This window comes from Jaculus jaculus, chromosome 2 (assembly GCF_020740685.1).
Source record: "Jaculus jaculus isolate mJacJac1 chromosome 2, mJacJac1.mat.Y.cur, whole genome shotgun sequence".
In the NCBI taxonomy this organism is placed as follows: Eukaryota; Metazoa; Chordata; class Mammalia; order Rodentia; family Dipodidae; genus Jaculus; species Jaculus jaculus.
Window position 1 is genome coordinate 45,671,648 of NC_059103.1, and position 19,764 is coordinate 45,691,411.

Sequence of the window (19,764 nt, forward strand, 5' to 3'; positions counted from 1 at the left end):
TCAAAAAAATAAAAAATAAAAACAAAACTCATGGAAATAGTAGGAGGAGTGGGAAGAATAAAGGCATCAACAGCAGTGGGAGAAGTAAGAGAGGGTAAGTGGGGGGAGTTTAAATATGATCAAAATGTATTATCTACAAGTATGAAATTATGAATGGCTATAAATACAGAAAATTTATAGCCCTCTGGCAGACCTTCCAAAAACTCAAGGGCAAACAACTAGTGACCACGGGCTGACATTCTTTTTTCACTGCCCTCTCCAATGATTAGCAGGTCTTATCCTATAACCTCCTACAACCTATATTGTTCTGATCACAATTTTTTCCCCTAGCCTCATATACCTATATGTCTACACATATGGATAAAACTTTAAAATGACACCAAATAGATAAAAATCTAAGATATCTCTTTAGTTGAAGTCTCGCATCAGCTGATAATCCAGAATATCAGCACAATGGACACTTGTTATAACAGTGGCCAACTCAGAAGCAAAATTTCTTATTCGTATCGAGATATTTTCAAGTAAGGATATAAAAATGAAAAATCACACTTAAGTCCTGAGTGCATATGATCTCAAGTATGGCTTTATTCCTTTCACAAATATTGATTGGGAATCTCTCAAACAAGACTGTTAACTTGTTTACAATGAAAATATCCGAACATCCTTTGTAACCCTTATGATCTCTGGAGCTACCTTATCAGCAGAAAACCCATCCAGAGTACCTTAGCAACCACCTTGTGATCTCATTGAAATTCCTTAGCAATCCTTTGATTTCAGCACCTACCAAGATCATGACTATGGTTATTACAAAGACCCCTTGAGAAGCCCACATCCATTCTCTTGGGTATGTCTTACTATTTCCTTGAGCTCCACTTTCTATTAAACTAATGACTTAATTCTATCTAAAAATCTCCCCTTTTTTTCTTCACATATCTCTTCTTAATATACTCCACTTCTGCTTTAGACTGGCTCATTCTGACATGCTTTTCTGGGTGAGATCAAACACCAGGGTCACCCGAGTGGTAGTCTCTAAAATAAATTCTTTAGGCTGATGCAGATGCTGGCGTGGACCATGGCCCACAACATCAACAGATATTTAAATATTCAAATACTTATAGATGTTTGACTAAGATAGCTTTCTGTAGCAACTAATTCTTTCAATGAGAAGGAGCATGGGCTGTGATAAGGGTATTTGGAAGGGGGAGTGAGGACAGGTTAATATTTTAAAAGGATAGTTAAAGATATTGTGATATGTATGTTATATATTATAATCTGAGTCATACATGATGAAATAAGGATATAGTATGATTAAATAATGACATGATCTCATTTTGGACATGAGAGGTGTCAAATACTTATCTATGAAGCTGTGAATGTGATGTGCGTTTTGATCTGGTACTTCATTTATTTTCTGCCACTGCCTAGAAGTCAGAAATTACTTTTTCCCATTTAACTGCTAAGTAAGCTAGAACTTCAGAGTGTCAGTCAGACCTGATTTATATAAGGGCATGATTGACAAACTACAATATTTTAGTAAGGACTCTACAGAAATACAAATGCAGTTTCTACAACAACTCAGCATGGGGAAGGGGCTCAATTTCCTAACTACCAGCCAGGATACATTTTCCACCTGCAGCATTAAGACATTGGCAAAGATTGAGTTTATTGTAATCTGTCTTGTCTAGTCTTTTGCAGGGAAAGCAATAATAGTAGTAGGATGCAGTCCCTGGCAAGGATGTGCTGGGACCGCTGGAAGAGTGGAATAGGGGCCAGATGTGTAAGTGATAAGTGATGCATTCTCTCTCTCCTCTCTCAATCTTTATTCTCTCTCCCTACCTCCTTTCACTCAATATACCCTTTTCTCAGTCTCTGTTTTCTCAGACTGCAGCTTGGACCTCTCGAGATCTTTCTTAATGACCATCATTCCACAGATCTTTCATATTGCCCGAGGCCAACTCTATAGCAATGAGCAGGAAAGACTTTGTCTTCTCTCAACAGCTGGGCTCACTAAGCCAACTTCACAGGAACTGAGAAGTTTTTCAAAAACTTTCCATTAATTACAGGAAACTCAAAACACTATGCTAGTTCTCATTAACATAGTTGCTTCCAGTTGCCACTAAATTATCTCCCTACCACTAAAACAACAACTAATTAGATTTCTGTAAATGCTGTAAATGGAAGGAGCCATTGAACAAGACAGACACAGCACTTTCATCTCAAAACTGGTCATAAAATATCTGTGCTCTTTCTTTTCTTATGTGCTACTAGAAATCTGCCCCTGCAAGAGCTTCCTTTTATTCTTTCCCATTTATAAAGAAGAGCTTGAATATTTCTTATAAAATGAGTATCTTAATAGAAATAACTTCACATAAGGAAGGTTTTCTTTTCCACATTCTTGAGGTTGGAATCTTCATTACAATAATCACACCTGACTCCCCCTGTGTCTGATGCCTCACAGTCAAACCTCCCACTGGGCTTCAATGGAGGTGTCAATGATACTATCACTGAGAATGAGATAAAATGTATTATTATCATTACTCTATTTTTAAGTGGGTCTGACTGTAACAACAGCCAGTTGGAGTGTAATTTGCATGATGCATTCAGAGATAAATTGAGTTAAACTTCTTACAGATACAGTACTTTCTAACCTACCATTAAGCCTCTGTCTTTTTTGGAAAATCTCCTGTTTGGAGAAAAAAAAAATAATTGGTTAAATTAAGTCAGACATATTTATTGAGGGTCTACTATGTGCCAACACTGCACAAGGTTCTTGGGACCATACTGTGATTATGAAACACTCAGTAGTGTCATTTTGGGGTTTTACTTCTCTTGTTTTATTCCTTACCTCTTAAGGATCTTGGAATTCACAGGATGCCCAATAATCATTGAATGGGACCAAAAGGGCATGCTCACTCTTTAGGAAAACCGATATTCTAGCCATAATGAAAGACATGTATTAACTAAAAGTACAACACAGGTTTCTTTAATCCCCAGACACTTACTGAGTGGTACATGCTGTACTGTATGCATCTTCTGAGTGAAGGGTACATTTTATTCCTTCTAGTCTGTGGAAAACACATGCTCTTGAATTGATCACGACCCTTTGCTTGAACATAATTTTGCCCCAATGTTCCCCTGATGGGTTAACAAGCCTGGGATGACATTATTGAAGAAAGAAGGCTAGAGGCCTCTAAGGTCCCTCCTAGGTCACTCTGCCAAACATGCTTAGGATGGTTTCCTTTCCAATGCTGATATGGAGGAAAAAGAAAAGTCATTGCCTCTCACTGCTAACTGATATGATGCTAGAGTGTATGTTTTCATTCATCAATTTTCACACTTTTGTTTTACAGAAAGCAGGTATTCAATGCATTTTAACCATTATTTAATAATCATATATTGGGTACAGTGGGGTGTTAAAGTTAGATAAAGTCTGACCCTAGACACATGGTCCAGTCCAGTGAACAATGTACTAAATGGTGGGATCAATAGTCAGTTGGTTTATGGGGACACAAGGCAGCCCAGAGGCTGTGGCATTCAATGATCTTGAGTGGTTCTCCAAATGGGTGTTTCAGAAAGCCTCTAACATCTCAGCAAGTATGCTGAGTTTTGAAGAATAATCACAAATTGGCCATCCAAATGAGATTAAAACACACACACACACACACACACACACACAAACACACACACACACACACACACGAGAACAAGCTTTTCCTCATCGCAATCCTCTACATTAGGTGGCTCTCACCCCACCCTGTGCCATTTTATAGACATGAACATTGAAGCCTGAGGTCACCTAGCTTGTAAGACCAGCATGATGAAGTGAGAACACATATGTTCATGTAGATAATTTATTGACCGCATTATTTTTTATGGCCAATATATAAGAACAAAGTCAATGAAAGAAAGGATGATCTATTGCTCTTGCACTCATTTAGCTTAAGGATTAATTATCTAGGGAAATGTGCCCTTGTTGGCCTTGCTATTCACTACTGATTCAAGGTCCAGACTCTGCCAGTCTCTATATTATCTTACTGATTTTTGCCTACGAATAAATTAAGGCAAAATCTTATTCAGCATGACTTCTTCAATCTTACAATGCCTTTTCCCACACATGTTCCTCGGGCCATCTTTGCCAGCATGTCGTTCTCCTCCTTAAAGAGCTGACTGACTGTCTGACATGTGTATTTTGAGAATCATGCTTGGACAGTGAAGACTCTTAGGGAGATGCAGATGGTGATGGAAGAGAGGGCAGGATACCAGATTCTGGAGAACTGGATGCTTTTTGAAATGTTATAGCTTTCACTATGAGTAGCTCTATCATTTCTAACTAAAACAGAGAAAGCATATTTCTACCATTTGGGATGGAAATAATCATAATTGAGATTTTTTTAATCTAAAAGCCCTTTGGCTGTGATGGGGCCCTTAGGAGAGGACTCTCAATGGTCCAGAGCCAGGTGAGGATAGCTTTGTACAAGTCGGCCACATGTGGGAAAGCTTTCCAGACTGATGAAGGTTCTCTCTGGGATGCTTCAACATGGGCCCATGGGTAGTCTCTTGTAGACAAATGATGTGAATAACTGTTTTAAATCACTCTTGATTTTTCTCTAGGTCTGTTTTGAAGGTTCTCTATCACATGTGTTAAGTGATTAGCTCACCCCATAGAACTTATTTTACAATCAATAGGCTTCTTCAATGTATATATTTATGGTTATTCAGTGCTACGTATCCTATTAACTTGCATACTTATTTGTTCCATTTTGATTCTTTTGAAAGATAAGACTTTTGGCTAAGTAGTCTTGTCAGCAACTGGTTTTGGATGGGAGATTTAGAGTATGTTTTCATATAAGACAACAAGGAAGTGACATAAATGATGATAAAGTTTCTAAATCCCTGTCATTTCTATTTTGGCACCAGGGCACAATTTTGTTATTCAGAGAGCCGCCACATAGATGAGTTGATAAGCAGAAAAATGAGGCATCATAGAATTTGGGAGGTAGAAGCAATTTTCACAATAATTGTGTTCCAGCTACCAGCATATTAGATTTCATTCTAATTTTGTGAAAATCCAGAATTCAGGGGGATGGAAAGAAGCTAAGTGGTTGAAAGTTTTTGCTGGCAAAGAATTACCTTATAAGAATTGTTAATTGTTCAAGTTTAAGGTTTTCATTAAGGTTTCTCAATTATCAGTATAGTCAGTTTTGACTGATCCTAAAATATGGGCTTGTAATTGATAAGCAAAATGACTAACGTTTTAATAGACTTGTAAAATTTAAATATTTTAACCCACTTCTGGGCTCTGGAATTGTTAAGCAAGGCAGATAATATAAGGGAGAATAACAGATTAACATTGATACAAAAGAAATCAACAGTGCCATGCTCTGACATCACTTAGACAGCTACAAGGTGAGCTGTTCAGATAGGCTGATAATATACTTGGTAGGTGTCACTTTTCCCAATGGAATTACAATGATAGAATATCAGGGTGTGTGTGTGTGGGGGGGGACAGAGAGACACCAAGAAACATACATTTGATTTTCATAATTTCTACTGTTGATTGTGAGGTGTAAAACCATAATAATTTTATTTTCTTGATGTCTTACCACAATTTAAAACCACTTATTAATTTGGTATAATCTTAAATAAAAGGAAAGAACAAAAAACACACCCTTCATGAGTAAAATAATAAAATTTCTGGACATTGTATGATTTCCTTAAGAGTTAGTTCAATATGTAGAAGACAAAAAAATTAGCCCAACTTATTCAAGTAAAGATTATCTGATATGGTTATTCAATCATTACTGGGGTTAAGTATAATAGGAATTGTTTCAAATTAGCTTCGCTTTGAACAAACTTTATTGAAGCTTTTACTGCATTAGCCATAATTGCTCACAGCAATGAGGCAGCCCTCCCTGGAATTAGAACTCCTTTGCTGTGCCAGGGACAGCAGTGGATCAATAGTGACTGATCAACATGGCCACACAGGCCCACCTCCTGGAGCCACAGTGGCTGCAGCTGGCTGCCATCCCTCCCTCTCCTTCCTTCTTTCTGAGGAGTTCACAATGGCCACTCTCTTCTTCATCTCCTAAACTGCTCCTCCTACATACCAATAACTTCACAGCCAGCCTGTGTCTTATACTCTATGAAATGAAAAAGAAAAAAAAAAATCAAACAAATGTGGGGGAAGCTCCCATTCTCATGTGTGTGTCTGTGCCCACACACCTTAGCTGGGAGGGACATACTCTTAAATATTTGGCCTAGAATATCTTCGTCCTTACTGCAATGCTGATTAAAAATCAGGCTGGAAACATTTATTTTAAAATTGTAACCAAAGATCACATCTTTGAAAACTACTGATAGACTATAGACCTATTAACTACTTAGTTAATTTTTGCTACCAGCTTATAAAGTACCATCAAATGCTTACCATTTGATTGCTAAATGGTTTTGGGATCCAGCATGCCTTTCTCAGATGTCTCGCACCATGTTCAGCACTGGGTATATGCCCACTCATTACTTCTCTCAGATTCTTTATTGAGCATCTACTGTATGTCTGGGAGTTTACTAGAGGTTTTAACTTTCAATATCGTTTAAATGAAAGGAGTTTCTTATTAATTGAATTCTTTCAATGTCTTTTGTCTGCAAAGTGATTTCTTTAATTTTGTCTGTCAGTTTAACCCTCCACACCGCCCCCTGCCCCTTTTATTTACCATTTTCCTTCTACAAGTTATTTGGTCCTCTAAAACTATATTGTAGAGATAACCTATGAGAAAATAAGATCAATACATTGATGAGCTGATTACTGCATAAAGCACAAAGCAATTTTAAATTTACTTGGCTTATAAAGAAAGATGAAGAAAGGCACTCTAACCAAGACAAAAATCAAGTCAGGGCTGGAGAGATAGCTTAGTGGGTGAAGGCACTTGCTTATAAAACCTGACGGTTTCAGATTGATTTCCCAGTACACACATAAAGCTAGGTGACCAAAGAGGCACATGTGTCTGGAGTTCATTTGGCAGAATCAGGGGCTCTGACATGTCCATTCTCATTCTCTTTTTCAAATAAATAAAATATTAACAAATCAAATGAATGATTTAGTCAGAAAGATCTCACTCAGCATCCCACTAAATGAATTCAAATTCAGAAGCTATTAACAGCTGGACTACAAAGTATTTGGTTTGGATAAAAGCTAGATAGATACCCAAGGATGAGTTTCACTTAATTGTTCACCAAATCAGGAGGGGTCCCCAAATAGGAAGAAAGAAAATTGCCTTGGCACATGATACAAGTAGGGTTCCACTGAAAATCAATCAGTACATCAGGAAATTTGGGTTCCAATCCAGTTGTGTGACCTCAGGCGGATCTTTGGATCTCAGGAGGCATCTACTTCTCCACCTGTAGAACAGAATTTTGGACGCAGGCCCAACCTGTGTGTTCCCAACTCTCCCAGGTTTGTGGGAAGCCATTTATCTGTGGTAAGTGAAATCTTGGGAAGGCCTGGCTTCTTGCACTTGGGGGGAAGGGGGAGAATCTCTGGATTGTTTCTCCCCAAAAGTTCTGCTTTGGAGCCTGAGACCTGGAAATGAACCAAATCTGTGAAATTCTCGTGGGGTTCTCATTTTTATACTGCCAAAACCAAACAGCTTGTTCATGTATCCTGAAGTAAGAGGGTTTTGGCTCAGCTCTGAGTACTGGGGGGTCAAATACCTGTTTGTTCTGTCTGCGTGACATATTTTCAAATTATTTGCTGGGTGCGAGCAGAGGAAATAAGCCCACATAAGAATGCGATTCTCAGAATGGCATCTTTCACAACTAACTGGAAGAGAAGATAGAGGAATCTTGGAGTCACCTGTCATTGGCTCCTGGGAAATATCTATGCTTGGCAAGCAAAGGTAGAAATACAGACAAATTTCTGAATCTGTAAGGGGAGGTCTCAGTGCTTAAACAATAAGTTTTAATAAGCAATCTTTAGAATGGCATTTCTAAATATTGCAGACCAAGGCACAAATCTTTTACTCTAGTCAGGTTATACTCAACATGGCTTCTCCTGACTGTTGCAACTTTCACACAGGTGCTATTGATCCATCTAGGCTTTCTCTCCTTCCTCTGTGACTTTTCTTCCTTTGGCTTTTTTTTTTTTTCTTTTAAATGGCATCATTTACTTGTTATTTCCACCAAGAACTCTTTACTTCACATCATGTATGTAAAAAGTATGATCATTATCTCATTATTTCTCAGCAAGACGTCCCAAATGACTGGGGTGAATACTGTTTTCAAGACATTTTAAGAGCTCATCACAGGAAAATAAGTTGTGTAGAATTCTCTCTCTCTCTTTCAAGGCTTGATTATATGTGCTAGTCAATTAAAAATTATGAAAAATAGGAAAAAGGGAGGGAGCTAGCATTCCTACACTCACTTCCCAACAAAAAGGTTGTTTCTCACAAAACACCTGCCCACATTTTTATGAACTTATTTGGGGAGTGTTATTGAAAGAATTTTTATTATTTTAACCAGGATCATTGTCTTGTTATCAGTGATTTCTCTGAAGAGGACAGGAGTATAGACATGTTGAGTCCTTTCTCACAGCAGCCTGCTGAATGAGAAGATAAGCATTGAATGGATACCAATAATGAGTTTCTACTTGGGCTTCTAATCATAGCAAACATTTCTAAATATTGCAGTATGCTTATCCAATTTGCCTATGCTTTGTTTTGTTTTTCGAGGTTAGGTTTCACTCTAGAACTGGAATTCACTATGTAGTCTCAGGGTGGCCTCAAATTTATAGTGATCCTCCTACCTCTGCCTCCCAAGTGCTGGGACTAAAGGTATGCACCACCACGCCCGGCTTTGCCTATGTATTTATTTAACAAATACCATAAAGACAGCAAGATGTTAAGTTGCAGATTCTGCAGCAGAAGTATACTTAATTTTACTACACAGGACAAGTAGAAGGCATTGTCTGTTAGCCTAAGAGAATGTGGTAAATGTATTGGGAACTATGGACATTTTCACAAGCTATGGTTGGCTGGGCCTTGAAGATATAAAATATATGAATAGGAAGTACGTCTGTCCCTGAGCAAGGATGTCAAGCCATATCTAAGATTAGGGTGCCTGGTGGCAGGCATGCCTTTGGAGAAATGAAGTTGACTTGGAGCTAGTGTGAGGTGGTGTGGGAAGCAGGGCAGGGAAAAGGTAGAAAGGGGACAGACTGTGGAAATCTGAATAAGGCATTTATCTACTGGCGAGGACTCTGGAAACTACTGAGTCATTGGGGAAAGAGTTATGTAAAAGGTCTAGTGGCCTTAAAGAGGTTCAGCAATAACTGTCTTTCAACCACGATGTATGCAGGCGGTAGTGAAATTCAGCAGGACAGAGCATGGGCTGATGGATCCTAACTGTCCATGCTTGCTATGGCGAGGAGTTTCTTAACTCTTAGCTTCCATTTCTGAAAAGAAGGTACACATATTTATGTTACAGAGTTCTTTGTACGTTATCTGAGATGATATCTACAAAAACCTTCTTGTAGGGTCTAGTAAGTGCTAAGGCTTGATAAACAACAACGAATACTGTTACAAATTAGTTGCTTCTCGCCTGAACAGCATTAGAATAAGGTGGAAAGTCTTGTCACTACCTTTCTTCTGGGTTTCCAGTTGATCCTACTTTCTTAGACCTTCTTGCACGGGAAAACCCAGTGCTGAAACAGCACCCATGCTCAGCACTTTTGACCTCAGACCTGTTTTCACCAGAACATGCTCAGAGTGCCTTTTCAGTCCCCATCTTCACTGTGGCACTGTGGTGTCCCAAATCATGTGTAACATGCTCACCTGCGTCCGACGTGGCTGCAGATGCGGCAAGCAGGGATAACACAGGGGCGGGTGGCATTGTGACACTGTCCACTGCAGCTGGCTTCTTCCTGGTCATCATGGTGGATGCAGAGACCTCGCTCTTACTGTGTGCTGCCATCTGGTCCACTTTTAAGTGGGGGCTTGGCATTCCTGCAATTCAATAACACTAGGACTTAGAGTTGATTTGAAGTAACAGCAAGAAAAGCAACATAAAATCTGAGCAATCTGAGCAAACACTCAAGTGATCTAACCTCCTTCTACCACAAAAAAGAATAAAATTTTAGAAGACATGAGAAAAAAAAAAAAGCTAGTGATGGTTTTGTAGCTAAGGTTAAGATTTATAGCATTCCAGACTGGCTTCCTGGAAGTGGGGGGGCACATACAGACCTAACCATATGTTATCATAAATGTGTTCATTAGGTAACCATGAGCCTCCTGAGTGTCAAAAAGCTCATCGTTGCACTGTATGCTGATTGGAGTAGAATTCACTTTGACTATCACCCTCTCACTCAGTTGTAGACAGAAGACTACTTGAGAAGGAAACACTGGGCAACCAGTGCCTACAGCCTTGTGTGTAGAAGTCTAAGGCTATAGAGATTAATATGGAGAGAGGAGAGGCAACTCTTTTCAGAGCTTCCGCAGAGAAGAAGTTTAGGGAATGGCACTTGTGGTGCTGAGAAGAGCATGTGCAAAGCCACAGGTGGGGAATGGGCATGATCCAGACAGGCTGACATGCGTAGGTGCTCATGGATGGCTGAATGGATGAAGAAGATGTGGTACTCATTTATACATAAAGGAGAATAAAACTGCTATTTCTAGAAAAAAAAATCTATGGGCTAAAATACTATATTAAGAGAATTAAGCATACATAGTATTAGTATACATTAACTTTCATATGTGGAATTTACAAAAGATTGACCTTAATGTTGAATAATGATTGTAAGAAATGAGTAAGGGTCAGGGCTGGGCGGGTAAAAGAAAGGTGAATTTGAATAGTGCATGCTGTACACATGCACGAAAACACATGCTGATCAAAATGATGATGGTGATGATGGTGATGATGATGATGATAAAGCAAGTCGGATGAAGGAGGAAGTGCTCTGTGGAGACTACTGGATAATAGTAGTCACTATGCTAAAGAGCAGCATATTTGGAGAGCTTTTGAGTATCTGGATCTAACAAGTGTGATTAGTATATATGAAACCTATTAGACTCATGTGAGCTATTTTGAAATCTTGTTTCCCAATCTTGAATCCAGACAAGTTGCTTGACTTACTCACGCTTTAAACTTCGCGTTTCTACAGTATAGTTTCTGAACTTTGATTTGGGAAGTGACACAACTATTCTGTAGGGGTTGTTTTGAGCATCCAGTGAGTCAATTATGTGCAAAGTGCTTATAAAAATGTCTATGGCAATATCTACACTATGTAAGTGTATGCCATTATTACTAACATGTTATTATTAATAGCTATTATGTTATTACTAATATAGAGATTGTTTTAATCTATTATTTATTCCAAAGCAGTTTGAGCCAGCAAAGGCTTGGTTCTCTTCTGTAACATGACACCTGTTTATATCTCTAGTTACAAACCACATTTAAGCCTAGAGCCTGAGGGGGTCTAATCCATGCCAAATGGCTATGTGTTGATAAGCACAACAACAAATTGGGCTTTATCAAGGTCATTCTTTTTTATAAGCATAGAGAGAATAGGCATGCTAGGGTCTTTAACCACTGCAAATGAACTCCAGATGCATGTGCCACTTTGTGAATCTGGCTTTAAGTGGGCACTGGGGAATTGAACTTAGGTCGTTAGGCTTTAGAGGCAAGCACCTTAACCCCTGAGCCATCTCTCCTTCTCCACAGTCATTCTTGCCATTTTTTTGCTACCCTAAACAAATATGAGGGATATCGTCAATTCTCAGAGCACCATTATCTCATCAGTAGATGATATCAGCTGCACTTAGACTATGTGGCTACCCCATGAAGAAAGACTTCTGGGTGTTATTATTTTCTTTGTTTTACACATGAAGGGGACAGGTAGGTGAGAGTGTTAGAGAAAATGGAATAAATTCATTCTGCTCTTAATGTTGGTGTTGAGAAGTTTCCAGTGGTAAAATGCTAAAGCCAGGATCACCTTGGTCATGCTTCATGCTGAGGACACAGAAGTCTTCCTATCACACCTGGGAAATGTACCTGTGACCTTCTAAGGGAAAAGCCACACTAACATGTGGTTTTACCTGCTACTTCCTTCATTCAGCCTTGTCTCCATCCTGGTCAGATACCTTGCATAACAAAATTATTTTTTCTTTGGTGAGCTTATAAACTAATTTTCCATAAGCAGAGAGATAACTAACAAGTTCTATGGTAGAAGGATTGCAAGGCACATACATGAATATACACAAGTGTGTACAGCACCGCCAGGTAGTAAGCTATGAGGGTGTATTTATGATAGACTAAACACAGCATCTAATACTCTTGAAATCACCTACCAGGAGATCCATCCGCATAGTTACCAGGGATTATTCTAAGGACAGAGGCATCAGGAAAGATTGGTGGAGAAGAGATATTTATTATTCTTTCATCTACTAATGTTTAATTAATATAGGATCTCTTCCTCTGTAGCCCAGGCTGTCCTAGAACTGAATTTGTGGCCAAATTGGCCTCAAATTCAGGAGATGGCCCTCCTACCTTGTTTTCATTAATATTAGGATTATAGGTATGAGCCACTGTGGCCAGTCACTACTATTTTTAAAACAACAAACCTGGGTAATAGCTTGATGGGTAAAACAATTGCCACACAAGTGTGATGGCCTAGTTTTGAATCTTCAGAACCCATGTAAAACTGGACACACTAGTTTGAGTGTCTGTAATCCCAATGTTTCTATGGCAAGATGGGAAACAGAGTCAGAAGACTCGCTGGTAGCCTGGCATGCACCGCAGGAGACAACAAAAGAACTTGCCTCAAACAAAATGAAAGACAAAGACTGACATCCCAGATTGTCCTCTGACCTCCACATGCTCACGCTAGCATAAGGGTGTCCACACTTACACACAAACATATTCACATATAGCCTCCCCCAACAAAGATAAAAGTTAAATAAAAACCATGAACCTGCATTCATTTTCTTTTCTTTTTTTTCCATTGAGAAAACAGAGCTTAGGGAAGAAAATCTAGGTGTGCATCAGGAGATGCGCATTTGAAAAGTGATGGGTGAGTTTGGCAGCTGGCTGATATCAGGGAGAGCAGGTGAGAACTGGATAAAATCCCCACATTTTGCTTGCAAGCAGGCCTATGGCAATATCCTGCTCCTGGAGGTGGGCAGATGTAGCTTGGTTCACTCTGGAACTCTTAAGCCATTAGCTTTCTATTAGGCAACTGCTCCTCTGGAAACCTTACTGATGCCAGGTTTCTCTCTATGGTCAAAGGTTTGGAAGGTACTTCTTTGTTTAAATTATGACATGCATGGGGAATGGAGGCAATGAACAGGATTAGTAGAGGAATATTTAATCTTCACTTGGGAATAAACTGATTTCAAACCATTTTAGTTGCACCCATTTTCATACAAATGTTCACAATCTAAATTAGTCTCAGTCCACATCATGTCATTAAAGCTGATTGGATCATACCTCTATTGGGTGCACCTCTCCACTCAAGTGTTGATGATACGGAATATGTTATATGCTATAAAATGACACTTAAAGCACTCAGTCATCCAGATTGCTACCATTTAAGTTCTCCCCACATCCAAAAACTAGATCATTTAGGAAATTCTGGATTGTAATATAGCTTTTCAATTTTTTAAAAACAAGCTGAGGAAAAGAAAAAGGAAACAAGCCCCAACTTTTTTTCAGTTATTTTTGAAGTTTGAAAGAACCACAGAAACAACCTCAGAAATAACACACATAGACAAGAATATTAGATAACATTTAGACAAAGGCAAATCTTAGAGCACTTTATCTATCTGTGAGCAGAGGTGGGGAGAGCCTTGAACAAGTGACTGTCCTTGGGAGATAGCTCTATGAAGTTGGTCCAAGGAAGACTGTTTTCCTTAATCTTGGAGACAACAGATGGTCCATGGGGCCAAAGTGGGAAGCATTGTAAGAGTTTCTTTCAGAATGAGCCTTGCTCCTCTGTCTTTTAATAGGAAGAGGATTTTTGAGGGGGACAGGAAATCACACACACACACACACACAATCTTTCACAGATTGGCCCAATGAGAAGTGGAGGCTTGCGAAGAAGCAGCGTGCCTTGGGTCTGGCCAGAGGTCTCCATGTATATTCAGTAAGCAGCCTGGAGAAGACTATTGGTAGCTAAGTTTGAACAGTCCTAGGTTATATCACAAGAGACACTGTACTAAGGCTTGCATATTTGGAGACTAGTGTGTTTGTAAAGGAGGAAATAACACTGTTGAGTGACTCTGTGGAGCCAACACCTGCTCATAACTTAAAAGCAGAGTAAAGAAATTTTTAAAAAGCTGAACCAACATACATGAAATATTCTGCTATCACCTATTGATCTCTTGATAATTTTTTTAAAAAAATCTTTGAACATGCTCTAGCCTATCAAGGGATAGTCAATTCATTTTCAAAGGTAATTTCTCACTCCACTTATCCCCTCAAACTGCTACCTGCACACCATGTTTGCATTAGGGACTTGATTTATGGATTCTTACCCCTGCCATGAAGAATCTGACTTCCTGTTGCCTTGGTTACTTGGAGCTCAGTTCAAGGTTAAACTACTCCAAATCAAAAGCAATGGCAGGCGCTGCATCTAGTGGCCAGGTTATTGACTGCCCCAGGATGCGAAAAGGTCAGAGACCAAAGCACTGTTTACTGCCTTAAGGGTGAGTCAATAGCTTCAATATTTTGATTCTGTTTCCTCTGAAGTACTAGCTGCTGCTCAATTTACCTCTTCCCAGGTTATTCAAAGTCACCAGGGTCATGGCAGACAAGCAGGGTTTATGCTGGCTGACTTTCCCAGGATCTCTTTAATGAGCTTTGTGACCTGGGATAATAAAAACCATCCCCTTCTTAGAGTCATTTGAATGTTGGTTTAAGCTTTATAAACTTAGCTATCTACTTTATCTTATTTCTTTATTGGGAAATAAAAGCAAATATTCTCTCTAGGATGGCTACTGTTTACTCCCCTTGTCTAGATGAGAAAATGGAGATTCAGAAATGTCATATGATTGCTCCAAAGTCACACAGCTGGGAAAGGCGACAGAACCTTGACCCTCCCATTCACTGGTGGGTTCTCCACATAGCATCCTGAAAGTAAAAGAGCTGAGGGAGTTGTCATGGATTTCATTTTGGGATATCAATTGCTGAGAGATACCTGGCAGGTACTACATGATTTATATAGGCTTCCTGAATAGCTTACTTAATTTTGAAATTCTAAAACTTGTAAATGCAGGTTTGCTCCTGATACCCATGCTGGCATGGTGACACTGTGATGCTAATGGGATCAGTGGTCTCTTGGGTCACCTCCCAGGGGTCCTTGTGGAGCAGAATGCAGAGTTGTGTATGAAGGAGGAACTAAGATTTATTGAGCAATTAAGTAGTGTTGTTTTTAATTTTTCAGGAAGCTTTGATATACATTATGTTATTTGTCCCTTTATGGCATCCCTATGGGTGATCAGAGTTACGTGGTGAGACCGCTAATTCATACATGAGGAAATGGCAGCAAAGAAGACCAGATAATGTGCCAAAGACCACAGGCATATGCAGATGAAACAATGTTAAAATCCATGTCTCTTGACTCCATTTAATGTTTTTCATTTTCCTATAATACTTTGGCTTCTGTTTTTGAAAACTTTAATAATCATTGTTATCCCATTTTAATATGTCAGTTGTCCATTCAAATTCTGTCATTGTTCTTTTGTGCTAGGCACAAATGAACCTACTTATAACCAAGGAAGGGACTCTGTATTACAGCAAAAACTGGACCCAGCTACAGAAACCCTTGTGATTTGTGAAATAATAATTTTCAGTACCGCAATCAATAACAGCATTATTCCTGTTGCATTATGTTATTCATTAATTAAACAACTATTATTGAATATCTATTATATCAAGAATGCAACATTGGTCATAACAGAGCTTCTGTTTTCTAAGAGTTATGTTCTAATGATTTCTGCATGGTGTAAGGGTTGCCATTAGTTTATATAAGGACAAGAACTGATGTTAATGATTTTTAACTATCAATAGGAAGACCCTCAGGGCTAGGAAAATGGCTCAGTGGATAAAATGCTTACTATGCTAGCATGAGAACCTGGTCCTCAGAACCCATGTAACTGCCAGACATGGTGATGAATACCTATAATTCCAGTGCTGGAGAGGCTGGAGACAGGAAATCCCTGAGGCTAACTAACCTTAGCCAGATTGGTAAACTCTAGACTTAGCAAGATGCTCTCAAAGAATAAGGTAGAGAGAGATGAAGTGAGACACTTGAAATCAAATTCTGGCCTTCACACACACATGTACACACAGGCATGCAAGAATACATACTCACATATGAGCACACATAGGTGCATGTGTATCACACATGCAAAAAAAAGCAAATAAAGGGAAGAGTTTCTACAATTCATAAGACATCTTTATGCAAATTAAAAAAGTCATGCCATCCAAGTGAATATATCCCTATGGACCCTCATTGTGAGTGTGTGTGTGTGTGTGTGTGTGTGTGTGTTTGTGTGTGTGTATGTAGAGCAGGTAGACTATGGTGTATGTATTGTGTGTGATGTGTATACATGTGTGTGCAGATATGTGCACTCCAAAAATATGCATGTGGAGGCCTTAGGAGAATGCTGGATGTTTTCCCCTTATCACTCATCTGTGTATTTCTTTCTCCTACACAGGATCTCTCCCTCAACACAGAGCTACTGTCTCTTAGGAAGCCCCAGTGATGCTCTGATCTCTGCCTCTCATGGACTAGGGATACAGACATATATGCAAATACACAGCTTTTTATTTGGGATCTGGGATGTCCAACTTGGGGATCTCCACAATGAGAGGCTCTCATGTCTAATTGGAAAGTGTTCTTAACTGCAGAGCTATGGCTCCAGCCCAGGTCTTTAGCTTTTAAAAGGCAAGACACCTTTGAGCAAATTGTAAAAGGCATACTTCATGAGTGTAAATGTCTTCAGGGGTCATGGCTTGGAAGGGCTTCCAGCAAGGTGCCCATGGACATCAAACAACTTGCTCAGTCAGAGACACTGGCTTTATTAATATTAATTTTGTGTAAAATGAGCTTTCCTTCTTGTCAGAATGTTAAGAGAAGAAATCCAGGCAAAGTCTCCCATAAACAGAACACTATAAAGATGGTTTAAAATCATCAATTCTGAAATCATTTGAATAGCTGATTTAAAAAACACATGGAAATTGTGATGTCTGTTTCACAGAGATTGTTTAGAAGTGGTTAAGACTGATAAAACCAACAAGATAGTAGGCCAAATGAGTTCTCTCTTAATCAGGAATTAAAAATGAAATCTCAGAAAGCTCCAAGAGGCTGTCCTCATCTATGGGTTCAACATTCTTGAGGAACCTGGAAGTTCCATATGCCAGTAGGACCTGAAGACCTCAACTCACTTTGAATACATCCAGTGCTCTGCTCAAGAAGCAAGACACAGGGGCAAAAATTCATCTTAAAAAAATGGGTATAGGGCTGGAGAGATGGGTTAGCAGTTAAGCACTTGCCTGTGAAGCCTAAGGACCCCGGTTCGAGGCTCGGTTCCCCAGGTCCCACGTTAGCCAGATGCACAAGGGGGCGCACGCGTCTAGAGTTCATTTGCAGAGGCTGGAAGCCCTGGAGCGCCCATTCTCTCTCTCTCCCTCTCTCTGTCTTTCTATCTGTGTCTGTCGCTCTCAAATAAATAAATAAATAAATAAATAAAAATTTAAAAAAATGGGTATAGTTCAATAATGAAAAATGGAAGGAGGGCCTGTGAAGCAGGGAAATGACATGAACTTTGAAAGCAGAACTCATAATTCTTTGTGAAAATTAGAGAAGAATGCTTTTAGTGAGTTTTCAAAGACAAATTCTGGGAGATACATTTGAAAAAGCAAAGGAGGAAAAACATCAACTTACATTATATTATTTGTATTTATGAGAGAGAGAGAGAGAGATAGAGATAGATAGATAGATAGAGAGAGAGAGAGAGTGAGAGAATGGGCACACCAGGGACTCCAGCCGCTGAAAACAAACACCAGACACATGCACTACATTGTGCATCTGCCTTATGTGGGTCCTGGGAAATAGCACCTGGGTCCTTTGGCTTTGCAAGCAAGTGACTTAACCACAGGAATCTTTCCAACCCAAGCCTACATTTTTTTGTCCCCCAAGGAGAAGTTAGTGTTTCTCTCCAACCTGTTAACCTGTTGTCTCACCAGACTGGATATACTTCTGGTATAGAACATACGTCTTGCTCTTTTATTATTTCTTCATTTTTCTACCAATTCTTCTACATAATTTCAAAATGTCCATGATCAGGAATCTTGCCTTACTTTCTTTTGACTCCTTAACATGTAGTTCAAGAGATATTGAGGCACTCAAATATGCTGGACGGAAAGATGGAGAAATAGAACAGACATTCAGCCATCCAAGCCCAAACCCTCTAGAAATCTGCTTCTACTACTTTATTTCATGCATTCCTTTCTTCTAATATCATTTTTCTTTTTTTTTAAATATTTTTTAAATATTTTTTTTAATGTATTTGAGAGCGACAGACACAGAGAGAAAGACAGATAGAGGGGGAGAGAGAGAATGGGCGCGCCAGGGCTTCCAGCCTCTGCAAACGAACTCCAGATGCGTGCGCCCCCTTGTGCATCTGGCTAACGTGGGACCTGGGGAACCTAGCCTCGAACTGGGGTCCTTAGGCTTCACAGGCAAGCGCTTAACCGCTAAGCCATCTCTCCAGCCCTAATATCATTTTTCAATGTAATGTAGACTAGAGGTAGAACATTTTTTCTGGGGCAAGATTACCTAGTTTTCTAGCTGGGTGATTTGGGGTAAATCATGTTAATTCAAGTTCCTTGTATGTTCTGCCAGGTTACTGTGCAGAATAACGGAGAATTACGGCTTCAGGAAGTTCAGGAGCATTTATTGCTAATTAGATGACACTAACCTTGGGAAAATATACTTAACTGTCCAGACAGTCACAATGTATCACATGGGTCCATTAAAGTGGAGGATCAAGACAGGACAGAAACGTCAAAAAGAAAGCTATGTGATGGTGGAGATGGAGAGAATATATTTGGCTGGTTTTGAAGACACCTAGAAGACCATGACTCAAAGAATTCACACATCCTCTAGGAGATGAAAAACAAGGTAGATGATCCACCTTAGTTTTCAGAAGGAAATGTACCTCAGCTGGCATCTTGATATGGCTCAGCGATACCCATTTTGGACTTTTGACCACCACTAGTATAAAACGATACACTTGTAATATTTAAATCACTAAGTTCACGTGAACTTGTTGCAGTACCAAGAGAAAATTGACACGTGCAAATATTTATTGCGCTCCCTAGCTTCAATAAAGTACTTACTTGTATTACACATTATTATTTCTTAGTAACACAATACTTTAGCACTAATTGTCTTAGTTCAAATTACTTTACATGTTTACATTAGAGCAGCCTCCAGTGCTTTGATTCTGTAGGCTACATTGGCCTTAATTAATTTCTTATATTTTCCCAATATAAGACTGGCACAGATAAATGGTTCAGTGAATACTTATAGCTAATAAATTGCATCAGAGATAAGCACCTTGTGACATGAAAATTAAAATATTGGAATTGTGACACTCTGGGTTATGGCAAGCTCTCTTCCACACTTGCTGGATGAACATGGGTAAGACTTAGAATCTTATTGTACTTCTGCTTCCTTCTGGCCAGAATCTATCCCAGTCTATTCTTCTGACC

General features: G+C 39.2%; 1 protein-coding gene across 1 annotated transcript in view; it reads right to left on the bottom strand.

The window, feature by feature from the left end:
• Nucleotides 1-19,764, bottom strand: part of Setbp1 (SET binding protein 1) — a 404,432-nt gene that overhangs the window by 26,749 nt on the left and 357,919 nt on the right. Inside the window, exon 5 of the mRNA XM_004656502.2 lies at nt 9,825-9,995. Coding sequence (XP_004656559.2) covers nt 9,825-9,995 — 171 coding nt within the window. The remainder of the gene's footprint in view (nt 1-9,824; nt 9,996-19,764) is intronic.